The 25,358-nt window shown below is 37.3% G+C and overlaps 1 protein-coding gene across 2 annotated transcripts; it reads left to right on the forward strand.

The window, feature by feature from the left end:
- Nucleotides 1-1,359: 1,359 nt before the first annotated feature.
- On the forward strand, nt 1,360-19,410 carry LOC109011773 (nucleobase-ascorbate transporter 12-like). 2 transcript variants are annotated; one of them, XM_018993092.2, is made up of 10 exons: nt 1,360-2,114; nt 2,461-2,558; nt 2,664-2,834; nt 4,498-4,598; nt 13,627-13,762; nt 13,913-13,963; nt 14,121-14,408; nt 15,096-15,330; nt 17,681-17,967; nt 18,714-19,410. In XM_018993092.2, exons 1-10 carry the CDS (start codon nt 1,607-1,609, stop codon nt 18,933-18,935), a joined length of 2,097 nt encoding a protein of 698 aa, XP_018848637.1. In that variant the 5' UTR covers nt 1,360-1,606; the 3' UTR covers nt 18,936-19,410. The 2 variants fall into 2 exon arrangements, with proteins under 2 accessions (XP_018848637.1, XP_018848638.1); XM_018993093.2 differs by lacking the exon at nt 13,913-13,963.
- The last annotated feature ends 5,948 nt before the right edge of the window (nt 19,411-25,358 follow it).

Below are 25,358 nucleotides of genomic sequence, written 5' to 3' on the forward strand. Positions count from 1 at the left end.
TCAAAGTTGCTTTCTTTGGCTTGTTGGCATCCCATAGAAAGTTATTAACTATCGATAAGCTGAAAAAGCGCAGCCTCTACTTAACAGATTGATGCCTCATGTGTAAATACAACAGTGAATTAGCAAACCACCTGTTTCTCCATTGCGAAGTAGGAAAGCTTTGTGGGATAACATCTTCACTAGGCTTGGTATCGCATGAGTTATGCCTAGGAGAATGATGGATTTATTGTCATGTTGGAGAAGGATTCGAGGGCCACCATCACATTGCAACTGTTTGGAAGATGGTGCATCTATATTTGATGTGGTGTACATGGATCAAAAGAAATGATCGATGTTTTGAAAATAGGGAACGCTCTCCAGATGGTTTCAAGGCTTTTTTTTTTTTTTTCTATCACACATTGCTGCTTTGGGCTTCATCTATAGTATTGAACGGAACGAATTTTAATGATTTTTATGTTACTTTTCATAGAGAGTAATTTGTAACTTGTTTTTTTTCTTGTATACTTCTTGTGTACTCGAGCTTTACCAATTTACATGGATTAATAAAACTTCTTACTTAAATATATAAAAAATCATATTTTGAGATTTTTAATCAAAATTCAAAGAGCAAAAGATACAAAAAAAAACTGAATAGTAAAACAAATGTAAATGAGGTGTAAATATATAATTACCCTTAAAATTTGTACCTAGCATTACTTTTCTTCTCAAAAATCGAAAACAATAGTTTTAAATTATTAATTTAAAGACAACAATTTTACATATTTGTGTGTTTTAGGGCTTGTTTGAAAAAAAATTTAATTGCAAAATTTTCATCTCATTCAATCATTTCAAAACATCATTTAAACATAAATATTTTTAAATTTAATCGTTACAATTTTTTCAAATTAATCATTATAATTTTTCTAAATTTAAAAAAAAATAATTTGACTTTTTTAAATCTTCATACAAAAATAATATTAAAAAACTATATTATAGTAATATTTTAATTTTATAATATTTTTTATTCAATATTTTCTCTTTTCTTTTCCAAAACTCCCATAAAATATAAAAAATTCTATTCATTATCTTCACAAAGCACACATAACACTTTTTATTTTTTATTTTTTTTCTTACTAAATATATAGTATATAAATGATGAATTGAAAAATTCAATAAGTTTAAGTAGAATAAAATCAAAATTTTTTTAAAATAATAAAAAAATATGATATATTATGTAAAAATGATAAGAAGCAAAAACACATAACTTAAACTATTTCACAAAATTCTTATCTTTATCTCTGCCTTATCCTTAATATTACATCATCAGCATCGAATTAGAAAACCCATAAATAAATAAAACTCCGGCGCCATTACCTTTGCTGTCTTCCTTTCGGCTTTTACCTCGGTCTGTGTGTGTGTGTCTCTCTCTCATCCTGTGCACTCACTCTCACACATGAACTCCTCTCTCTAGCTCTTGGTTGGGGAAGATCTTGGAGCTCCCATTCTTGAACTTTGTACACTACTTGAAGGTCTGAACGGAGAGATCAGATCTGTGTGTGTGTGCGCACATAGCCTGAGCTATGCGATACTACTGATTTTTCGTTTCTTGGTTGTTGTTGGTGTGAGGATGTCGAGCTCCAACCCGAAACAGCCGCAGCGTCCGGGTCCGTTGACGCCGACTCCGGAGTCCCCCGCAATGCCGCCTTCTTCCTGGGCCAAGCGGACTGGGTTCAGGCCAAAGTTCTCCGGCGAGACCAATGCCAGCGATTCGGGCCAGGTGATAGTTCCGTCGCTCAAGCCCAGAGAGCCGGACCAGGCTCAGCCGGATCTCGAAGCGGGTCGGGGTAAGGCCGTGAACGGGGAGAGGGAGAACGAGAAGGTTATTCTTCCAACGCCACCGCAGCCGCAGACGGATAAGGATCGGACGGTGAAGAAACGGAGGGACTCTGACAGGCCGCTGAAGAGTACGGTCTCGAACGGGCAGGACCCCGGCGGGCACACGGAGCAGGGGTCAAGGAGGCCCGCGAGGAGCGAGGAAGTGGTGGATGTGTTGCCACGCAGTGTGGACGATGATGATGGGTTTGTGGGTAGGCACATGCATATGAAGTATGAACTCAGAGATGCACCTGGTCTTGGTTAGTTTCCCACTTGTTTACCAGTCTGGTATTATTTTTTTTATCATTTACAGATGAAGATGTTTTTTTTTTTCCTGTTCTCTTTGTCAAATTTTATATATTTGACTATTAACTGGAAACGGTTTATGCTTTTCTTGGGTGATGTTTCTGGGTTCTCGTTGCATAATTGTGAAACTTAGATACTTTGAGAGTTTATTAGAAAGCGATTTTAAATGTTTTGTGAATAATTCAGCACACTTTTTTTTTCGGTTTGTTGGCGATAGTTGCCTGTTGTAGTTTTTTTGTTTCTTTAAAAGATCTTATATTAAAGTTTTTCCTGCTTATGTTTGGTTCTGTAAACTTTCAGTTCCCATTGGTCTTTACGGATTCCAGCATTATATTTCGATGCTGGGTTCCTTAATTCTCATTCCGCTCGTCATTGTTCCCGCAATGGGTGGAACTTATGTGAGTAGTTACGGTTGTTTTGGAATTTTCTACTCAACTTTTTTCTCTAGTATGGATAGAAAAAAATGTTGTCTAGCTTGGTCTGACTGGATTTAGTGGGTTTAGGAGGATACTTCGAATGTGGTATCAACAGTCCTCTTTATGTCGGGAGTGACTACACTTTTACACACGACTTTTGGGTCGAGGTTACCCCTGATACAGGGTCCATCGTTTGTTTTCCTGGCTCCGGCATTGGCAATCATCAACTCCCCAGAGTTTCAAGGACTCAATGAAAATGTAAGCTCTCTTTTCATGCTCTGGTTGTAATTCAATACATGGGTTGGCGACCAGTGACAGACCTTTTGTGTTTGTCTTGGTTTAGTCCCATTAATTGCAGAACACAAAACAGAAAATTGGACCTTAGACTTACAAGTATGTGTAAGATGTACATGCACATTTATATTAATATATACACACACACATTGTGTTTACACATTTACATTATCAATTGACTGATAGATAATAAACTTCATAAACTCATCTAGTTGGATCATAAAGGATATGGAATATCTTAATTATGGCTACAGGTGTAAAGCTACTTATGTTCTTTCACTCACAGAATGTTTACTTGGCTCATTTCTTAATACTTGAGGAGAGTCTGAAAAGAAATTCAGCCACAAACAGATTGTTTTTTTTTTTTTCTATCACCTTAGTAAGTTGTTTAGATCATACTATTTTAGAATCTGATAGTGCAATTTGGATATTTTTAGATCTTTTGGTAGTTCTCAGGGGACTAATGATTGAACAGGGAAGAAGACGTAATATTTTCTATTTTGATCACTTACACAAGCTGCCCTTTTTAACAAGAAAAGGACATAGTGGCTTTAGAGATTTTTTTTTTCTCTCTCAGTGGATCATATCTACCAAATATTTCAGATTAATAGTCCATTCTACATGCTTAAATGCCCCAGGCATGGATGAAGCCAAGGCGGGGCAAGGGCCCCCCCCCAAGGCTCTAAACAAAATTTGCTTTGACACCCCTGTTTTTGCCCATTGAACTTTTGACTATACTATTTTAGTCCAAACAAACTAAAATTTAATAATTCAGCTATATTATATCCCATTTAACTTTATTTAATATAATATTTTGACAGAAAATATCATTTCTTAGAGAGATTTATTAGAAAAATGATATTTACTTTTAAACACATTTGAAAAAAGATAAATAAATTATTTTTATTTGTAGTCATCATTTATAATCTCTAAAAACTTTGTGAATATTTTAAATCATAATTTTAATTTTGATGTTTGCTTAAACTTTATGTATAAACTTTTTTCTTGTTGATTTTTGTGAAATGCCTATTTTCTTTAGATTTTGAATTTATCTTTTTTATTTCCTACTCTTTAATCACTTTTTATTTATTTATTTATTTATTATCATTTTGTGCGTGGGGTTCCTTGAAAAATCCAATCGAACTATTTCTTCCAACCTAAAATTCTTGGCCCCTCCAAAGTTATAATCTTGGCTTTGTCCTTGGCCCCATGTGCAGCCCGAAAAGGTAAAAAAAAAAAAAAAATTTGCAGAAAGTGTTAACTAATGCATTATTTTCAAACTTCAAACTTCTTTATTTAAGACTTATCAGGTGGTGTAAGCTAATCACTTACGCAGAAATTGTTAGAAATGCTATGTTACTGCCTCTATTCAACAATTTAATAAGTATGCCTTGCAATAGATCTTCTGCTCCTAGGTGCAGTGAGAGCTTTTAAGAACTAATTGGCTGTGATATATAAACTTTCAGTTGCAATAGTTTTAGTTGCGTATGAAACTTATAAAAAATTTAGCAGCCACTGAAAAAAATCCCTTATCCATTTATTTAATTCATTTTTTAATTATTCAATATGCTAGTACTTTTAATCTGTTGAATTTTCTAAAGACTTGAGAGAATCACTTAACATGCAGAAATTCAAGCATATTATGAAGGAGCTACAGGGGGCTATAATCATAGCTTCAACCTTTCAAGCAATACTTGGATATAGTGGACTAATGTCTATATTATTAAGGTATGATTCCGGCATCTTTATATCCCAGCAGATTTCAAATTCATTATTAGCCAAATGCTTCCCATTCCATTTACTGAATGAGAATTGGTAATGTTGGAAGCTTGAAGGGGGATTGGGAAAAGCTTCTTTAATTGGTGCATTGATGAGCTGATTCCTTGAAGTTGAGTTATGTGCCATTTCTTTTCCGTTTCTAATTACGTGTTTTTCTTGTATGCATCATGTATACTTGGACTAGACTTTTGCATTATTCAATAAAATTTTCGATTACCTATAAAAAAAAATTCTGATAGTTTCATAAATACCTATAAAGAATATATTCATATAAACAATTATGTCAACTATATTACATGGGGCTTAAATATGAGGGGTTGTTCCCGTTGGGGTATAAATTTATAGGTTTGCCCATTCACTTCGCTTCCCACTCTAGAAAAAGGAAAAGAATGATCGGTCTCCTATTTGCAGCCATGGTGCAATTCCTTGGTTCCCGTTCAATAAACATCAGAATAGTTTACCCTATAGTAGCTTAAGATTGGCTAACTGGTGCAAAGTTGCCCTTTGGATGGTCCCAATAGGGTGCTTGACCTAACTTTTCAATTTTGCTCTCAATAAGTTGCTCGATCTAACTTCAGGAAATTATCTAAATAAAAATAGAAGATTTTTTTTTTTAATTTTTAATTTTTTATAAGTTAAAAGAACATGCTCTACAATGTGTTTGCCTAAAACATTTGTCCATATTAATATAAAAATTAAATTCTTTGCTACTAGGCTGTAATTAGGTATATCTCCCTTGTATACTACTTGTGTACTTGGACTTTTCCTAATTATGAGAATCAATAAATTTTTCTTACTTATCAAAAAAATATATATAAAAATTAAAAAACATTCTTTTTTTTTTATAAGAAGAAGAGAACATGCTATACAATGTGTTTGCTTAAAATATATGTCCATATTAATGTTAAAATTATTCAGTGGCAAAATTTAGTCCATTTGAGTTATAGTTATGTTTGGTAGAGGCTAGGTTGAGATCGGATTAGAAAATATGGAAAAACAGAGATTTCACTAGATGTTCTGTTGAGTGGAATTTGCAATTTTAAACTCGCTAGACACTTCAATTGGCATATCCTAGACACTTGGATTGGTCAAACTGAGATTTTCATAATTTTGCTTTAAAATGAATTCCTAGACCTGTCTGTATTTAGCCCTACCTATATAGGTTTCCTTAATACTTATTTTTCATTGGAATGGGCATTTTTTTAAAAGTTTCTTTGAGCACTTTGAGAGAGAAAACCCTATGTGAGGTCGAGTGCCTTAAAGCCATATGGTTTTCTCTCCTTATACATAGACCGACAGTTTGCTGTTCTTTTGAGTATCCATGTGATTGGATTGCTTAGATTAGTGTTGGTGAGTTCATGAGTGCTGCTGGAGTTCTAGAGAAGCGAATGAGGTTGCTTATGGGATGCTATTGAAGAGACCGAAGTTCAAGAGTTGCCATGTTGCGAGTATCGAGTGGGCCACTCGTGGGAATTACAAGTTAGGTTTACAGTCAACAAAGCTTCTGTGAGTATCCAAAACTGATTCTAAACACTTTACAAGTCAGGTGCTTGAGAAGCATATATGGCTGACAAAGGCTCATTCGAGATCGGTGTTGTTTGCTTGGATGGCCTCTCCAGGGAAAATTCTCTTCATGGATAATTAAAGAAAGAGACACATGGTTGTAATGGACTAGTGCTGTATGTGCATTGAAATAATTAAATTATATATATATTTTATAATGTATATTGTATTATTTGTAATATAAACATATTATAAAAATGATTCGTGACAGAGAAATTATTAATATAAATTTTTTTAATATAAAACCCCTAGGGTTGGCTCAAGTGGTAAAGGCCTTGGGCTTGAGGGTATGCTCCCCCCAAGTCTAAGGTTCAAATCTCCTTGGGTGCAAACAATCTCTAGGGGCTATCGAACTGGAGGATTTTACCCTTGAATTACCCGAGTTGCACTTGCGGGAAACACCTTGCCGAGAGCTTGTGCACTATCGGGATTAGTTGGGATGCTGTTCCTAGACACTCGGTGCCAATAAAAAAAAAAGAAAAAAATTTAATATAAGCATTAGCATTCAAATTTTTTCTTTACTAATAAAATAATAATAAAAAAGATGAGAGTTTTTCCTTATTTAACAAAAACATTATATGATAACTTTAACTACAAAAGTAAAATTCATATTTACCGATAAAAAAAAAAGTTTAATTACAAAAGAAAATTAAAATAAACTTATGAAATAAATCTTACATAGAAAAATACATATAAAAAATAAGGAAAATCTTGAAGAGCATGAAAAATATAGAGATTACATGCTTTGAGTTTTTTAACATTTAATTTTTGACTATATATTAGAAAAATATATTTTTATAATTTTTCTAAAAAATATTTTAAATTGATAATAAGGTAGTTTTTTTAACTTTTTGGAGAAAAGGAAATATTTTGTTTTCGAAAACTTTTGGAGGGGGTGGTGGTCCACCCCCCTAAATCCACCTCTGAGTGGAGAGTCCGTTGATCATCTCTTACTTCATTGCAAGATTGCATACACATTATGGGGTGAATTCTATAGTCAGGTTGGATTGACCTTAGTGATGCCTAAGAGTTGTGGATCTTTATTACTCATGGAAGGGATTGAGTGGAAATCCGCAGATCACAGCAGTATGAAAGATGGGTTTTGCATGCCTCATTTGGTGCCTTTGGAAGGAAAGGAACTACGTAATTTTGACCGTGAATGGATGTTGGAGGAGCTCAATTTTATTTTTATTTTTTAAATCAATACTCTTCTCATGTGGACGGACTGTCCCTTTAGAATTTAATGAGTAGAATTTACATGACTTTCTTGTACCTATTTCTTCCTCTTGACAAGTGTTACACTCATATACTCCTGTGCACTTGGGTTGCGCATTTGTGCTTTTTATTTTTTTTTTGATCAGTAAAAAAGAGAGATATTATATATATGAATGAAAAAACATAATCCTTGTACACAGGACGTATACATTTGTGCTTTTTATTATTTCTAGTAAAATTCCTACTTGTCAAAAAGAAAAAAAAAAGAAGTTGCTTTGGTGACGATTACACATTTAGGCTATTTGAAAACCAACAATAAACTAGTCCAACTCAAAGGTATATTTTGAGTTTAAATGGCTCTCCTTTGTGAAGGATAGAAAATTTTGGGAGAGGAATAGGCCTTGGAAGACTATAGAAATGAAAGTAGAGATCCTATCCTCGAGGAATGTTTCGATTAGCCTTATAGCAATTGCTTTTAATTTTACGTAGTTTAAAGTATTTTACTTTGAATGAATATATTAAGAGTTAATATCTCAATGGAGTTGTTATATGATTGCTTTAGAATAGCATTGGTTAGATATAAGTCCTAGAGGTGTTATGGATTCGGTTTCTTATCTTATAAATGTAAAAGGCACACTCACTCATATCAATAAAATTTATCTCTTACTTGTATAAAAAAACAAAATGTAAAATGCACAGATAATTATGGAATGTTCATTTAGAAAATTACAGTGAGTTTTGTCAAGGAGGAAAGACTCAATAGTAAAGCGGCGGTTAAGATGGCAGTTGCTAGAGAGTTAGTGGTAGAGTCTAAGTTGATAGTGCTTGTGAAGGAGGGAGGTAATTTGTGTATTTCAGAACAGGGTTGGAAGGCGAAACATGAGGTGCTGGTAGGACTCAATACAACTAAGTGGTTTGTGAAAGTGTTGGAGGAGTGCCTGAGAGGGGGAAAGAAGGAGGTGTACTCGGTGATAAGGGAAAGCTATCAAAGCTTTGTTGATCAACGTTGTGGGAATAGCCGTGGGCGTTACTTGTCAATCGCAGAGTACGATCAGGCAGGAAGAAAAGTCTTGCTTTGTTTCCCTGAAGGTGAACTTTTTTGAACAGACCTTTAAGGAGGTGGTACTCAAGGCGGTGGGACCAAGGCACGCGTAGAGGAGGGGTGAAGGAGGTGCAAGCCATTCTAATGGGGTGGAGCGTCGAGCCCCGCATCATGTACGGGGTGCAAAGGATGGCAGGACGTATGCTGTGCAGGAAGTGTGGGAGACCAGAAGGTGTTTGATGGATTTGCAGGGATAGTTGAGGAAGTTGCAGAGGGAGATGAAGTACGTTGGCACGTCGGGTTGACAAAGGAAAGAATTGGGAAACAGGATAAAGGAAGGGGAAGTAAAGGTTGGGCTTAGGGTATTCAAATGAGTCTCATGGTCCAAGATGGTGTATGAAGGCTGGGCCTCAACCTCAGCCCAATCCGAATCCCGTTGGAGGGCTGGTTAAGGCAGCCATGGTCAGGGCCCAGCCCACGGTTGGAAGGTCTTTCTCTATCGATGGGAGGACAGATGTGCCGATAAGCTCAGAAGACATGGTTTTGGGTCAGAGGGAAGTCTCTGTTCGACCAGATCTTGATTTTGAGGAGGTTGAAGAGGGGGAGGGATCTGAGGATCTAATGCACTTGGTGGATGGTGATCTGGTGTTCCTTGATGTCTATTGACAATTGGGGTTGGATGATATTTCTTTGGACGGCGAAACTCATGGATTTTAGTGTAGTAAGATGGAGGACCCTGTCCCGTTGAATTTATGCTTCCCGGCTCAACCGAATGTTTCAGATTGGGTCTTTCATAAATTGAAAGAGATCCAAAAATTTGTGGGGATTGAGTGTGTTGGCTATGAGGATCAATTTATGGCTTTGTTCACAACAATTGAAGCGGGACATGAACAAAAAACTAAAGGTGAATCGAAGATGCATAGGGAACTCAAAAAATTGACTTGGCCGATGAATACGGAGGGCAGTTCTAGCAGGGGCAGGGGGAAAGGGAAGGGGCTGGCTGTTCCTCAATGAAGTCCAAGATAGTGTCGTGGAATGTCCGTGGACTAAATGAGATCAATAAACGTCTACGAATTAGGAACTTGCTTCGGGAGTGGAAGGCTGATATTGTATGCTTGCAAGAGACAAAATTGAAAATGATTAAAAGGAGAATTATACGGAGTTTATGGAGTGGAATTCTTGTGGATTGGGTGTTCTTGACCTCTAATGGGGCGGCGGGAGGGGTTGTGGTGATGTGGGATCGGCGGGTGGTGGAGAAGGTGGAGGATTTTATTGGGTAGTACACAGTAGCTTGCTCGTTTAAGTGGTCTCCGATAACTTTTTGTGGGCTTTTGCAGGTGTTTATGGTCCTAACCTAGATATAGATCAAAGATTGCTATGGGAAGAGCTAGCTGGGGTCCATAACTAGTGGGAACTCCCGTCGTGTATAGGGGGTGACTTTAATGTTGTAAGATTCCCAAGCGAAGTTTCTGGAAGTAGAAGATTGTGGCCAGCTATGGAGGAGTTCTTGGAGTGTATTTTTGACTTGAACTTAATGGATTTGCCACTAGCCGGGGGTACTGCTACTTGGTCTAATAACCAGTCATGGTCTCAACTGGATCGGTTCTTACTTTCACCAGAATGGGAAAGCCATTTCCTGGATGTATGGCAAAAGCGTATGCCCCATATTGGATCGGATCATTGGCCTATTTTGCTTGATTGTGGAGGAGTTCGTATGGTCGTCTCCCTTTTAAATTTGAGAATATGTGGTTAAAATTGGAAGGGTTTGTAGATAGGGTCAAACAGTGGTGGTATTCCTATTAGTTCCAAGGTATTCCTAGTTTCATTTTTGCGGGTAAATTGAAAGCACTTAAAAGAGACCTTAAAGTATGGAACTTGGAGTCTTTTGGCAATATAGGGGAAAACAAAAAAATAAAGTTGCTGGAAATTCAGGAGATTGAGAGGCTTCAAGAGGTTCAACCACTTACCCAGGAAGAACAAGATTGGAAGTATGTGCTGGTTGCATATGTGGAGAGGATGGTATTACTAGAAGAGATGTCTTGGCGCCAAAAGTCCAGGGCATTGTGGTTACGGGAAGGAGACCGAAGCACGAATTTCTTTCACATAATTGCAAACTCGCATAGGAGAAATAACAACATTGAGATGCTGAAAAGCGATGGGGTGAAGTGTAGAGATGAGCAGGTAATCCACAATCATGTTGTTGACTTCTACGAGAACCTACTAACAGAGCAAGTGGGATGGCGGCCTCCACTGAAAGGGATGATCTTTGATACCATCGGGTTGAGCGATGTGATACGGAAAGGGAGTTTGAGGAGATATAGAGGTCTATGAAGTAGTGAGGAAAATGGCTAGGGACAAGGCTCCAGGACCAAATGGTTTCTCTATGGGGTTCTTCCAAGATTGTTGGGAAGTGCTAAAGGAGGACCTCATGCAGGTGTTTAAGGAGTTTTTCTTGGCTGGAAAATTAGAAAAAAGTCTTAACACTACTTTCCTTGCATTAATACCTAAGAAAGTGGGGGCTACGGAGATCAAGGAGTTTCGGCCTATTAGTCTAGTGAATGGGGTGTATAAGATAATCTCTAAAGTACTTGTGAATAGACTGAGTGAGGTGATGGGTAAGATTGTTACGAAACCTCAAAACGCCTTTGTAAAAGGTAGATAGATCCTAGATGCGGTGCTAATAGCCAATGAATGCCTTGATAGTAGTTTGAAAGCCGAGAACACTGGGATCATGTGCAAACTCGATATGGAAAAGGTATATGACCATGTCAACTGAGATTTCCTGCTTCATTTGCTCAGGAGGTGTGGTTTTGGGGAGTGATGGAGGGCGTGGATCCATTTGTGCATAGCTATGGCAAAGTTCTCTGTGTTGGTTAATGGATATTCAGTGGGTTTTTTTCATAGCTCACTCCGTTTGAGACAAGGGGATCCGTTGTCATCCTTGTTGTTTGTCATAGTTATGGAGGCCCTAAGTAAGATGCTCAAGGCTATGGTTGCAAATGGCTTTCTAGACGGAGTCCCGATCAGAACCCCGAATAGGGGTACTATTAATATTTCTCATTTACTGTTTGCAGATGACACACTTATTATGTGTGAAGTAAAGAAAAACCAGATGCAAGTTCTGAAGGCCTTACTCTTTTGCTTTGAGGCAGTTTCTGGTTTGAAGGTGAACAGAGAGAAATCAGAATTGGTGCCAATGAGGGAAGTCTCTAACATACGCCAGTTGGCTCAAACATTGGGGTACAAGATAACCTCCTTTCTTATAACTTATCTGGGACTTCCGTTTTGGGGAGTGCATCAAGGGCACCTTTGGTCTGGGATATAGTGATCGAGAAAATAGAGCGGAGATTGGCGGGGTAGAAGATAATGTACTTGTCGAAAGGTGGAAGGATTACCTTGATAAAGAGTACACTTTCAAACCTACCTACTTATTTTTTATCTCTTTTCCCAATAGCAGCTAGGGTGGCGAACTGTATTGAGAAGCTCCAGTGTGATTTCTTGTGGGGGGGTATGGGGGAGGAGTTCAAGTTTCACTTGGTAAAGTGGGAGCAGGTTTGTCGTCCTATCTCTAGTGGAGGTTTGAGAGTTAGAAATCTAAGGGTATTCAATCGAGCGTTATTAGGCAAGTGGTTGTGGAGATTTGCTAGGGAGCTAGACAATCTATGGAAATTGGTGATTGAGAAGAAATATGGTGGTTTATTGGGGGATTGGTGTACTAGAGAAGGGGGGCATATGGAGTTGGTTTGTGGAAATACATAAGAAGAGGATGGGGGGTGTTTAGCCATTATGTTAAGCTTCAGTTGGGTGTGGGCTCGAGGATCAAATTCTGGAGAGACGCTTGGTGTGGCAATAGGGCTATACAAGATTTGTATCCTTCTCTTTTCCATATTGCAAGTGCTAAGGATGCTTCAATGGCAGAAGTTATGGAGATATCGAGGGGATAGATCCATTGGAACATTAATTTTAGTAGGGTGGCAAAGGATTGGGAAATAAGCACCTTTGAAGATTTCTATGGCCTCATATATTCTATGAGACAAAACAGGCGGCAAGAGGATGTTATGTGGTGGACTCTAGCAAGCAAAGGTTCTTTTTCCGTTTGTTCTTTTTATAAGGCCCTTACTCAAGAGTCTAATACTCAATTTCCTTGGAGAAAGATTTGGAGACACAAGGCACCTCCTAAAGCTTCTTTCTTTGTATGGACTGCTTCTTTGGGTAAAATACTCACCATTGATAACTTGAGGAAAAAGAGAATTATTATTGCAGATTGGTGTTGCACGTGTAGAGGAGGGGGAGAGTCGGTAGAGCATCTCCTCTTGCATTGTGATACAACAAGGATTCTCTGGAATGAGATATTTGCTCGACTGGATATGGCTTGGGTTATGCCAAAGACCGTGGAGGCAGCTATGGCTAGTTGGTCAAACATAAGAGGCAGACAACCAATTAAAGCAATTTGGAAGATGATCCCTCTTTGCATTATGTGGTGCTTGTGGCAAGAGCGCAATGAGCGGACTTTCGAAGACCAGGAAAGATCGGTGGAGGAGCTTAAAGTTTTATTTTTTAGAACTCTTTGTAGTTGGGCTATTGCTGTGGATTTTAATGGCATGACCCTTCATGATTTTCTTGCCTCTAATGTGCCTACCTAGTTAGGGCATCAGAGTTGTGTACTGGCTTTGCCTTTCTTTGATCAATATAATTTATTTATTTATCAAAAAAAAAAAAAAAGAGGAGGAAAGACTCCCATGGGGAAACAAGACTATGACAGGAGGAAAGACTCCCTCAGGGAAACAAGACTAATATTTTCATTCTACTTCTCTTGCCTTGATTCATTGTGAGAGTCTAGGAACAATTTCTGGGTTCATATAACTGTGGTATTATTTTCTGAATTTCCTTGTGACAAACAGGCGCTAGATATGTGTAGCTTTAGTGATTCGAAGTTGTTCAGGAAGGAACATAAATTTTCACTGCATGAGTCATTAACATGCATGTAGCATTTATATACTGTTATACTCGAGCAAATGGCATGAGTGTTGGTTTTTCACTAGTGTAGCTTCTTTCTGTTTTGTGTTAAAAAATATAACGTTCTTTTGAATCGGTGTCATGCCTTTTGTACACTACACCCAATGACTCCACCTCAGTTCATCTGCCCTCCCTTTTCAGGTTGATCAATCCAGTTGTTGTGTCCCCAACTATTGCTGCTGTTGGACTTTCTTTTTATGGCTATGGTTTCCCCCTAGTCGGTACGTGTCTTGAGGTTGGATTGGTGCAGATATTGCTGGTCATTATTTTTTCTCTTGTAAGTATGGTAAAACTACTATAGATTTATGTTAAATTTTAGTCGTTTATTGCTTTTGTTATTTCATCGTAATTTATTTTCATCTCTGCTGAAAATGTCATAATTTCTGGCATTTCTTTGTGATTGGATTTGTTTCCATATTTTCTGCAGTATCTTCGTAAGATCTCTGTTTTTGGTCATCGTATATTCTTAATATATGCGGTAAGTTAAGAATTACAAGTTTATATTTTTAATACTCTTCGTAGTTTTTTTTTTTTTTTTTTATAAGTAATTCCTCTTCTTATTTATTGATACTTCTTTATATGTAAAAACAATATTTCACATTTATCTTGTACTATAATTTGGTTCTTATTGTTAGGTTCCATTGGGCCTGGCAATCACATGGGCAGCTGCTTTCTTGCTTACTGAAGCTGGATCCTATAGTTACAAAGGTTGTGATGTAAATGTGCCTGCTTCAAATATAATCTCTGAGCACTGCAGAAAACATCTCTCAAGGATGAAATATTGTCGAGTTGATACTTCACATGCATTAAGATCGTCTCCATGGTTCAGATTTCCTTATCCATTACAATGGGGTACTCCTGTCTTCCACTGGAAAATGGCTCTTGTTATGTGTGTGGTGTCCATTATCTCATCAGTAGATTCGGTTAGTTTCCTGTCATTTATTGACTTATGTTCCCCTTGGAGATTTTTCCATTTGATCATTTCTTCGTAAGTAGCTCACAGTGAAATATCTTGTGGGGATTCATAATTTATATAGACTACTAACAGTAATTATCAAAATGAGAGATTCTAGACTTTCCATATCGTATGATATGTCTATTTACGGTAAATAGACAAGGTGTACTTAAAAAGATTTGGCTAATGGCCTACAGAAAAGGGAGCAGGGGGGGCTTTTTCTAAATGCATGAATAGATGTCTGGAGCTTGCTTGAGAAAGTAATGGCTCAATTATTGTTCGTCTGCACTTTGACAAGTTCGCTTGTATGAATTTAGTTGCTGGATAAAAAATTACGTGCAAAACTGTTCAAAAATTTCACAGGTTGGACATTACAATTGGTTCTACTTGTTCTGCAAAATTCTGGGGAGTTTTTATAGTTGTACAGATTCATTTTTATTTTTCCTATCATAAAATCACCTGGACAACCCATTGATGACTGAATCAAAAATTTCATATTAGTTTTGTACACAAATTTGTATATAATTTCAATATTTATTTTTAACCAATTTTATTGCATTTTCTTGTACAAATATACTCATTGATGTGTCTTGCAGAATTATATGGTTTGCCTGATTCTGATTGTGAATATTGTTTTTTGTTTTAAACTGATTAGGTGGGATCATACCATGCATCTTCGTTGTTGGTGGCATCAAGACCTCCAACCCCGGGTGTTCTTAGCCGAGGGATTGGTCTGGAAGGTCTTTCCAGCATCTTGGCTGGTCTTTGGGGTACAGGAACAGGGTCCACCACCCTAACTGAAAATTTACACACCATTGCTGTGACCAAAATGGGAAGCCGTAGAGCAGTTGAATTAGGTGCATGCATTTTGATAGTCTTATCCCTTGTAGGTGAGTATCTGTTTTCTGTTTGCAATTTCTATTGACAACAAAGTAGAAATGAAATTTGTATCTTCTTCCATTGCTAGTCAACGATTCAACTAATTAGATGCGTGCATCATAGCAAATAAACTGTTAGCTGTATATGCACAGGTGGTAACTGCTGTGAAGTTTTCTTTTTGGTGCATTTTTGGGTACATACCCTCTGAATTTTCTCTGCAAGTTTTTTATAATCGTTATAATATGTGCACAGTTCTTTGATATGTATTTGTCTTTCTAATGATGTATCAGTTTGTCTTCTTTCTGCTGTAATCGAATTCCAATTCAAGTTGGTTTAATGGATAACTAGTGAGACTGACATATCTTAGCTAGCTTCTAAACTTGTGTCTCTAGGTTTAGAAGTTCATGAAATTACAAGATTGACCCTAAATAACACCTAGAGGGAGGTGAATAGGTGTATCTCATAATCCTTTGACCAATTTTAATCCATGTCAAATATTGGCAATATTTATTAAATATCGAATCGGCCAACATACATCAACTCACAATGTTGAATATATGTATAAATATGAATGATAAAGCAAAACAAGCCAACCAAAAGGCAAATAGTTTTGGTGACGAAGGGAAGCCTTTTAAAGAACTATTTAGCATAAAACCACTTCGGGGTAGCCTACCCTGAACAAACAATTCCACTATTTGGAGGTTAATACAAGTAGGTTTCTTACAAACCCTTTATAATATGAATCCCTTATTTGCCATGACAAAACAACATATTTTGTCTCTACTGCAGTAGAAGCCAGAACCTCTGACAATTGTCAAACTTGGATTCTTCTCCTAGAACTTCTGATGGTTGAACTCACCTCAAATCACACTATCATTATCCTTGTATTTTACGTGATTTCCAAAAACTCCAAGAGCTGTAATTCTTGTAAAAGTCCCAAAACTCTCTCTCTTGGCAAACTTGGATGCAATATCAAAACCTGTTTGGGTAACTTTATAGGCCAGTTTCGTGCTCCTAGAAGGGTACTTGAATTGATCAAACTCTTTTTAAATTTCAAAATTGCATTCTTGAAAATCTGCAGATGGCCTGGCGTGACAGGTTCCTACTGAAACACTAAGGGTCCATTTGGCAACACAACTGTTCTCAAGTATTTTTAGATATTTCCTTCCCAAACATCACTCAAACACAAACACTTTTCAATTTCAATTTTTCAACTTATTCATCTAATCATTACCTAATCATTACAACTTTCTTAAACTCCCAAACAGAACACTAAAAACAATACTACTTTTTCAAATTTCGAAACAAAAATTATATTCAAACAATTTTTTAACTTTATAATATTTTTATTCAACTTTCTCTCTCTTTTCCAAAACCCAATAAAACATCTTTACTCAAGCTATTTCACTACTATTCACATATAAATTGAGATATTCTAAGTATCCAAACAGGCCCTAACTCTTCTTTAAAATTCCAGATAACATGGTCTTCATTTAAGTTTCGGATTTTGAGATTTTCAAACCTCCATCTTCATCCAATACTCAAATTTTTCTCATCAAATAGAGCATTTTTAGCTAAATTTGATTTCTTATCAACCCTTACCCATTATCTTTATAGATAAATCTTATCTATCAACTCAAACCAAATAACAACCTTACCCATTGTTTTGAAACCAAATAGCCAATACTAAAAATACTGAATGGGCCTGAGGCAGGTTTGCTTCCACAAATGTCTGGTTGGACAGATGTGAGAGACAGGGTTCTTTGTGCAAATTCTGATTAATGTGTTATATTATGTTCAAGGACTGATGAGTGAATGATGGGGAGCTGAAGTTTTTTTTATGACCCCAACTACAACTGAGATTGTTATGTGTTGGATGATACAAGCAACTTTAATAATTAGTATTTTTAGCTAATGACACAAACAAGTGCTAGTTTGAGGTTAATGTCAACACTAGGAAAGCAGTGGAGCTGAAATTGCATCATGTAGGGATACCACAAAGTAAAATGACTTGCGAAGATAGCACACGCTGCCACATGTGTATGAAATATCTTGCTAAATTTGCATGTCAGGTTTTCAATTCGGCTATATATACCAAATTGGTATATATCATCATCGTGCTTGTCTACCATTTTTACATTAAAAGTTTGTCTGTCTAGGGAGGGATTAAAATTGCGTATCACTGTGACACTGAGATTCCATGACCACTTGAACAATCTGGAAAAACAGGTTGTGTAGGGATACCACTTTTTGGTCTTACTGTGACAAATTGTTGGTTGTAGTTTGCAACAATACACACCATAAAGCTTCTTGTTTCTCATATTCGTCACTAATCTTTGCTCTTATGTCTGTGGTACACAGGTAAAGTTGGAGGCTTTATAGCATCAATTCCTGAAGTCATGGTTGCTGCATTATTGTGCTTCATGTGGGCAATGCTTACAGCTTTGGGCTTGTCAAATCTACGTTATAGTGAGGCTGGAAGCTCTCGGAATATTATAATTGTTGGATTATCTTTATTTTTCTCTCTTTCAATTCCGGCCTACTTTCAGCAGTATGGTGTGTCTCCAAATAGCAACTTCTCTGTCCCAAGATATTTGGAGCCTTACATTGTGGCTTCCCATGGGCCTTTCCGCAGCAAATATGGAGGGGTATGCTTCTTTGTGACCTTTTTGTAAGAAGGAAACGTCTTTTACTTGGTCAGAGTCATCTATTTCTTATGGCATGTTAAACAATAATATCTATCGAATGCTAGCAAAATTCTGTGCTTAATACATGTTCTATCTCCTTCCATCCACCAACATTACTATCATGTGTGTCTAGATGGGGGACAATCGCTATATCTCTTCCTGCCTTGTTCTACTTCTTTTCCACAGAAAATCCCAGCATGGGAAGAAAGTAAAAAATAAGCTCTTTTACTTTGGAAGCTGCCTGGATATACTTTGAATTATTAATCATCGGTTCCATCAGTTTAACTGCTCACTGTGCAATCTTTTCTGGATGGAATCTTGAGGATTCCATCTGGTGGTTGTTGCCCCTTTTTTTCCTCAAATTTATATGGGTATATATATGTAAAGAGAAACCTGCACACTTGTATACATACATTTATGCGTATACACACTATATATGTGTGTCTGTGTGTGTGTATATTAAAAGCAGAGCGAGCTGCACGGTACCATTATGCAGTTGATGGTTCCAGGTTCCAATAAGTTGAGCTACATTTTTATCTTAGCATGCCAGCCCTGCTGAAATTGCAAATGAGTGGGTCCCCAATCCGTTTCCACCACTACTAGTCTATTTACTCGTGAATCTTCTAAATGCAAACTCATTCTTGTGTTCCGGTATAAAAGAGATTACTTACATCTGGCAAACTTTTGTTTATATGGTTTTTGTGCAGTTGAACTATGTCCTGAACACAATACTGTCATTACACATGGTAGTTGCATTCCTGGTGGCTGTTATTCTGGACAACACTGTACCTGGTAGTCGGCAGGAACGCGGGGTTTATGCTTGGTCTGAACCTGATGCTGTAAGGAGGGAACCTGCAGTTGCCAAAGACTATGAGTTGCCTTTCAGGGTTGGTCGGGTTTTTAGATGGGTGAAATGGGTTGGGCTTTGAGAAAGAAGGTTTTTGAAGCTGGTGTCGGTCGCCATCAAATTGTCAAGCTTTTGTAGTTCATTATCGGAGAATGGCTGTGGCTGTGTGATTTGAAACCTGACTCCCTCAGCCTCAGGCTCCTATAGTAAAATATCAGTCTGATATCCGATTTTCCTACAGAATGAGACTTAGAGAGACTATAGGTCTTATAGAGATATTTTTGTACATTTCAGGATCCAGGGGGGGATCTCTGTGTTGTAATTTTAGATCATAAACATTGTATCTAGTTTTGAGTCATTGAGAATGTCCAGTTGGACATTTTTCTTTTCTTCGCATTGGAGCAAGCTATGAGAACTGATCTTTGTTCATATATATGGTTGTTTTTTTCACCCTATGTCTTAAGCCAGCTTCAGGACTGTTGGGTTCTTAATGGAAATGAGGTGGGTTTATTGTGAAAAAAGAAGTGAATGGAGCAAGGATGCATTTTCGTGTACAATTTACGAATATGGTATTTATAAGTTTCATTCAAAAGTAACCTCGACAGGAGGAAAAAGAGTAATGTGCTCAAGACAGCAGCATGCCAAAGCCATGTCAGTGTGAGTGGTACAAGACCTTTGTTTTCCCCTGATGGTGTTTTTATAACAGAGTTGGTGTTCTATTTAGGCAAGATCGATCTATCATTGCATAAAAAGAGAGCTTTAATGGATCAAATCCCGGATGAGACCAAAACCGCAGTTGAGGGATATCCGGGTCAAGTGGAATGCCTCCAAACGATCTGATATCATGAATGTGCTAGAGAAAAAACATTTCAATCTTCTATATATCTGAGAGGAGACTCCAATTTGTGATGAGCTTTGTGCTGTATTGCAGTTGTTACCAACATGAAGTCTCCTTACGTTCTAGTGCTAGTAACAGATTGGTTTTTCAATCTCCATATTATTATCGTCCTTGATCCAAAGCAGAGGACTTTTAGGAGGGTTGTTGTGAGGAAAGAGAGGTTGAGGGAGAAGGTGATGGGTTAGAGTATTGGAGCAGCATGCATCACCAACTTCCACTACCCTGGAGCTGTAGGATCAGAATAATCCCCTCACTCGTGGTAACAACACTGCACCAGATTTGCTGCAGCATGCACACATTCAGCACCAACAAGTGAAGATTCCTTTGTAAATAAATTACTAGAAAGTCCCTCAAATGGATGAGGTGTCATATACTTTTCTGTATTTACAAGATTAGTCAGTAAATTGTACGAATATTCTTATTCCTAGTCTATTAGATTACTTGCTATATATAGATAGCAGTACCTTGTAAAGAATATACGGCATGAATGAAAGATAGTAGCATTTTTCATCAACTTTTCACTCTTGGCAATCCTTCCTTCTCTTCTTCTTTTTGCTTTCCTTTTTTATTCTTACATGGTACCAGAACCATAAGAGTGAATTTTTTTTTTCATGGCTGAAGACTCAAACACCTTATTTACAGACTTCACCAACATCATCAACCCTTATAGATTTGACCATGGGGACAACCCCTCTATTCCTCTAGTTCCTGACCACCTCACCACAGAAAACTACACCACCTGGTCCAGAGCTATATGCAGAGCTCTTCGAGCCAAAAATAAACTTGGTTTTATCAACGACACTTTGTTAAAACCACAAGATCTCACTGACCCTCTACATGATGCATGGGAGCGTTGTAATGCCTTTGCTGTTTCTTGGCTTCAAAATTCAATTAGCTCCTCTCTGAAATCTAGCATTGCACTTGTTGATGATGCTAGACAGATTTGGGTTGAGCTCAATGATAGATTTACTTAACAAAATGGCCATCGTATTTTTCAATTGAAAAAGGCCTTGACAGGTTTGAACCAAGAAAATGACTGTGAGTATTTATTTTGGCAAACTTAAGACATTATGGGATGAACTCCACATATATGATCCTTTGCCTAATTGCACTTGTGGAAAGCTCATTGTTCTCCTTGATAGATATCAAAGGGATTGTGTCATACAATTCCTCATGGGTCTTAATGAGTCTTTTCATGCCACTCGTGACCAAATAATGTTGTTAGACCCTTTGCTTCCCATCAACAAAATTTTCTCCATGATTCAGCAACAAGAAATGCATAATCACATGCTTCCTGTTATGCCTTCCCCTGACTCTATGACACTTGCTGTTAGGCAGCTATACATCCCCTTCCAAAACACCTTTCAAACCACCCAACTCATACAAACGTGATAGACCATTTTGTACACATTGCAACATACAAGGCCATATTCTTGAAAACTGTTTCAAAGCAGGCAATGCACAACCTCCTCTTTGCACTTATTGTCACTTAACAGGTCACATGGCAGATAAATGCTATAAACTTCATGGGTATCCACATGGGCATAAATTGCATGCTAAGAATAACTCTACCAATTTTTACATTTGCTCATTTCACCTCAGTTGAACCAGTAGCATCTGTAGATGAGAAACTGACATTTACAAAGGACCAATATCATCAACTATTGTCTTTATTGCAGTCAAAGGAGGCCTCCATTGCCAACCACTCAGTTAGCACTGTCCAAACAGATTGTTCTTCTCCTTCTCTCATGAATGGTATTCATTTTTGCCTCACTTCATCTACTCAAGCACACAACAAAGCACATCAAACACCATGGATAATTGACACTGGTACAGACCGGTCTGTAGCACATCTTTTCTCTCAGCCATTACTTCCAATGTTTCTTTTGTGGTTAGACTTTCCAATAGTAACACAACACTTGTTTCTCACATAGGCATTGTCAAACTCACCAACACCTTGGTATTGCACAATGTGCTATGTGTTCTATCTTTCAATTTTAACTTGATTTCAGCAAACAATTGACTAATTCCCTCTCTTGTTGCTTCCTATTTTTCTCACAATTTTTGCTTTATTCAGGACCTTTTATCATGGACCACGATTAGCATGGGTGAGATAAAGAATGATCTATACCATTTGGTTACTGCTGCAGTTCCACCAACAGCTCTCCTTCATCATTTTTTTGTTCCTTTATCTTCAAGTTTTTCTGTTTCCACTACTTTCAACAATGTTGATTCCATTTAAGATATTTGGCATTGTAGAATGGGCCACACACCCATTTCAAAATTACATGTAATTTTGGATTCCTCTATCAAAAATCACTTATCTTCTATTTCTAGTGATAAACCTTGTCTTATATGTCAAATTGCTAAGCATCATAGACTTCCTTTTCCCATTAGCACTCATAAATGCAAAAAAATATTTGAGCTCATACACTGTGACATCTGGGGACCCAACTCAATTACAACTTATGATGGTTCCAAGTATTTCCTAACCATTGTAGATGATTTTTCTTGAAGTACTTGGATCTATTTACTAAAAACCAAGTCACATACTAGGCCTTGTATAGAAGCTTTCTGCAACTTAGTAGAAACTCAGTTTTTTACCAAAGTTCAAATTCTAAGAAGTGATAATGGACTTGAATTTCAGATGACATATTTTTTCAATAAAAAAGGAATTATACACCATAAAACTTGTGTGGAGACTCCACAGCAAAATGACATTCCAGAGATTAAGCACCAACATCTCTTAAATATTGCTCAAGCCATCAAAATACAGTCCAATCTCCCACAAAAATATTGGAGTGACTGCATTCTTATTGCAGCCTACATTATTAATATGGTTCCTAGTCCACTGCTGTCCAATAAGACACCATTCGAGCTCTTGTTCAATTCTCCTCCCACTTATTCACACATGAGAATTTTTTGTTATTTATGTTTTGCCTCAACCCTATCTCAAAACAGAAAAAAGTTTGATCTTCGAGACAGGAAATGCATTTTCCTTGGCTATCATTTTGGAGTCAAAGGATATAAACTCCTTGATCTTGACACCAATGCAATTTTTCTTTCTAGAGATGTCACCTTTTATGAGAATATCTTTCCTTTTCATCATCAAAATTTTTTCTCACCAACTTCCCAGTTGTCAGTTTTTAATGATCCTTCTTTTTCTCCTTCATATTCTTCTAATCCTATCCCTTTATCTTCTCTGACTTCTCCTCAAACAACCATCAATTCTATGCCATCACTCTCTCCATCTTCTCCATTATCACCTCCATCCCCTGCCCCTAACTTTTCCTCTCCACCTGCTCTCAGAAGATCAACAAGAACTAGAAGAGCTCCTCAATATCTTCAAGATTTTCACTGTCAGCAGATTTCTTCTATCTCACCTATTCAATCATTGGTTTCATCACCTCCTTCCTCAGGTATTTCATTCCCTTTATCTGCATCTCTCTCTTATGATAAATTATCACCTACTTTTTCATTCTTCACACACTGATCCCACCACTTATAAACAAGCTGTTAAAGACTCTGACTGGTGTAAGGCAATGGAGACTGAGATTGAGGCTCTAGAATTAAACAAAACATGGGTCCTCATTGATTTACCCCTATAAAAATTCCCATTGACTGTAAATATGTTTACAAAACTAAATACCACTCAAATGGTACTGTTGATAGAAAAAAAGCTAGGTTAGTTGTTAGAGGTTTCACTCAACAAGAAGGTATAGACTACCATGAGACATTTTCACCAGTTGTGAAAATGGTTACTGTCAAAACCCTTCTTGCCTTAGCAGTAATCAAAGGATGGCACCTTCAACAGTTTTGATGTAAACAATGCTTTCCTCCATGGTGACCTCCAAGAAGAAATCTATATGAAAAGACCCCCTGGCTATCACAAAGGCTCTCCAAATCAAGTATGCAAACTGCTCAAAAGCCTTTATGGCCTCAAACAACCTTCACGCCAATGGTATGACAAGTTTTCTCACTCCCTCATTCAATTTGGCTTCATTCAATCTAAGGTAGATTATAGCCTTTTTACTTATAGTAAGGGTGACATTTTCACAGCCCTTCTAGTCTATGTGGATGACATAGTCGTGGTTAGTAATTCCCTTCATTCTATTTTTGTTCTCAAAGATTTTCTCAATCACCATTTTTAAATCAAAGACCTTGGGCCCTTAAGATATTTTCTTGGCATTGAGGTTGCAAGATCACCATCTGGTATCCATCTTTGTCAAAGAAAATATACATTAGACATCCTTGCATATTCTGGTCATTTAGCCTCCAAACCTTTAAAAATCCCAATAGATCAAAATCACAAACTTAGCAAGTCCTCTGGTCTTCCTATACCTGATCCCACTATTTATAGGCGCCTCATAGGCAGATTGCTATACCTAACATTAACTAGACCAGATATCTGTTATCTCACTCATGTTCTTAGTCAGCTTTTAGATCATCCCACTTCCACTCACCTTGCAGCAGTCTACAAAATTCTCAGATATATTAAAAATGCCCCTGGCCAAGGCATTTTTTTATCTTCAACATCTTCAATCCACCTTAAAGGATATTGTGACTCAGACTGGGCATCTTGCCCTGACATAAGAAAATCTATCACTGGTTATTGCATCTTCTTAGGCCACTCCCTCATCTTTGGGAAATAAAAAAAACAAACTGTTGTATCTAGATCTTCTGCTGAGGCAGAATATTGTGCCATGGCCTCCATCTCCACAGAATTTACTTGGCTTAGACAACTTTTTTCTGACCTCTCTATACTTCATCCACAAGCTACTGACCTATATTGTGACAACCAAGCTGCAATTCATATAGCAGCCAATCCTGTTTTCCATGAGAGAATCAAACATATCGAAGTAGACTGCCACCTTATCAGAGACAAAATTCTTGAAGGCAGCATCAAGACTGCTCATGTTTCAACAAATTCTCAACTTGCTGATATATTCACAAAATCTTTACCCTCTTATCTTCTGTACTTACACCTTTCCAAGATAAGAATAGTAAATTTATATTTTCCATCTTCGGGGGGGGTATTGGAGCAGCATGCATCACCAACTTCCACTACCCTGGAGCTGCAGGATCAGAATAATCCCCTCACTCGTGGTAACAACACTGCACCAGATTTGTTGCAGCATGCATCACATTCAGCACCAACAAGTGAAGATTACTTTGTAAATAAATTACTAGAAAGTCCCTCAAATGGATGAGGTATCATGTACTTTTATGTATTTACAAGATTAGTCAGTAAATTGTACAAATATTCTTATTTCTAGTCTGTTAGATTACTTGCTATATATAGATAGCAGTACCTTGTAAAGAATATACAGCATGAATGAAAGATAGTAGCATTTTTCATCAACTTTTCACTCTTGACAATCCTTCCTTCTCTTCGTCTTTTTGCTTTCCTTTTTTATTCTTACGTGGAGAGGAGGAGAGAATCTCTATGGAAACAACCTAAAATCAGATATGAAGCCAGAATGACAAAAATATCATCCCATCCTCTTACCATTGACTCCAAAAAGTCCAGAGAATTTGAGTCAAAGCCCTTAATTTTGGAACTTTTTATTCCAAACCAAACGGCCAGAATGAGACAATGAAACCTGC

The sequence above is a fragment of the Juglans regia genome, chromosome 5 (genome assembly GCF_001411555.2).
Source record: "Juglans regia cultivar Chandler chromosome 5, Walnut 2.0, whole genome shotgun sequence".
Taxonomy (NCBI): Eukaryota; Viridiplantae; Streptophyta; class Magnoliopsida; order Fagales; family Juglandaceae; genus Juglans; species Juglans regia.

Bases quoted from the DNA above. Each gene is read 5' to 3' on its own strand.
- LOC109011773 (XM_018993092.2), top strand. From the start codon at position 1,607: ATGTCGAGCTCCAACCCGAAACAGCCGCAGCGTCCGGGTCCGTTGACG. The intron at 2,559-2,663 runs GTGAGTAGTTAC...TAGTGGGTTTAG, and splicing joins CCGCAATGGGTGGAACTTAT to GAGGATACTTCGAATGTGGT. The intron at 4,599-13,626 runs GTATGATTCCGG...CTCCCTTTTCAG, and splicing joins CTAATGTCTATATTATTAAG to GTTGATCAATCCAGTTGTTG.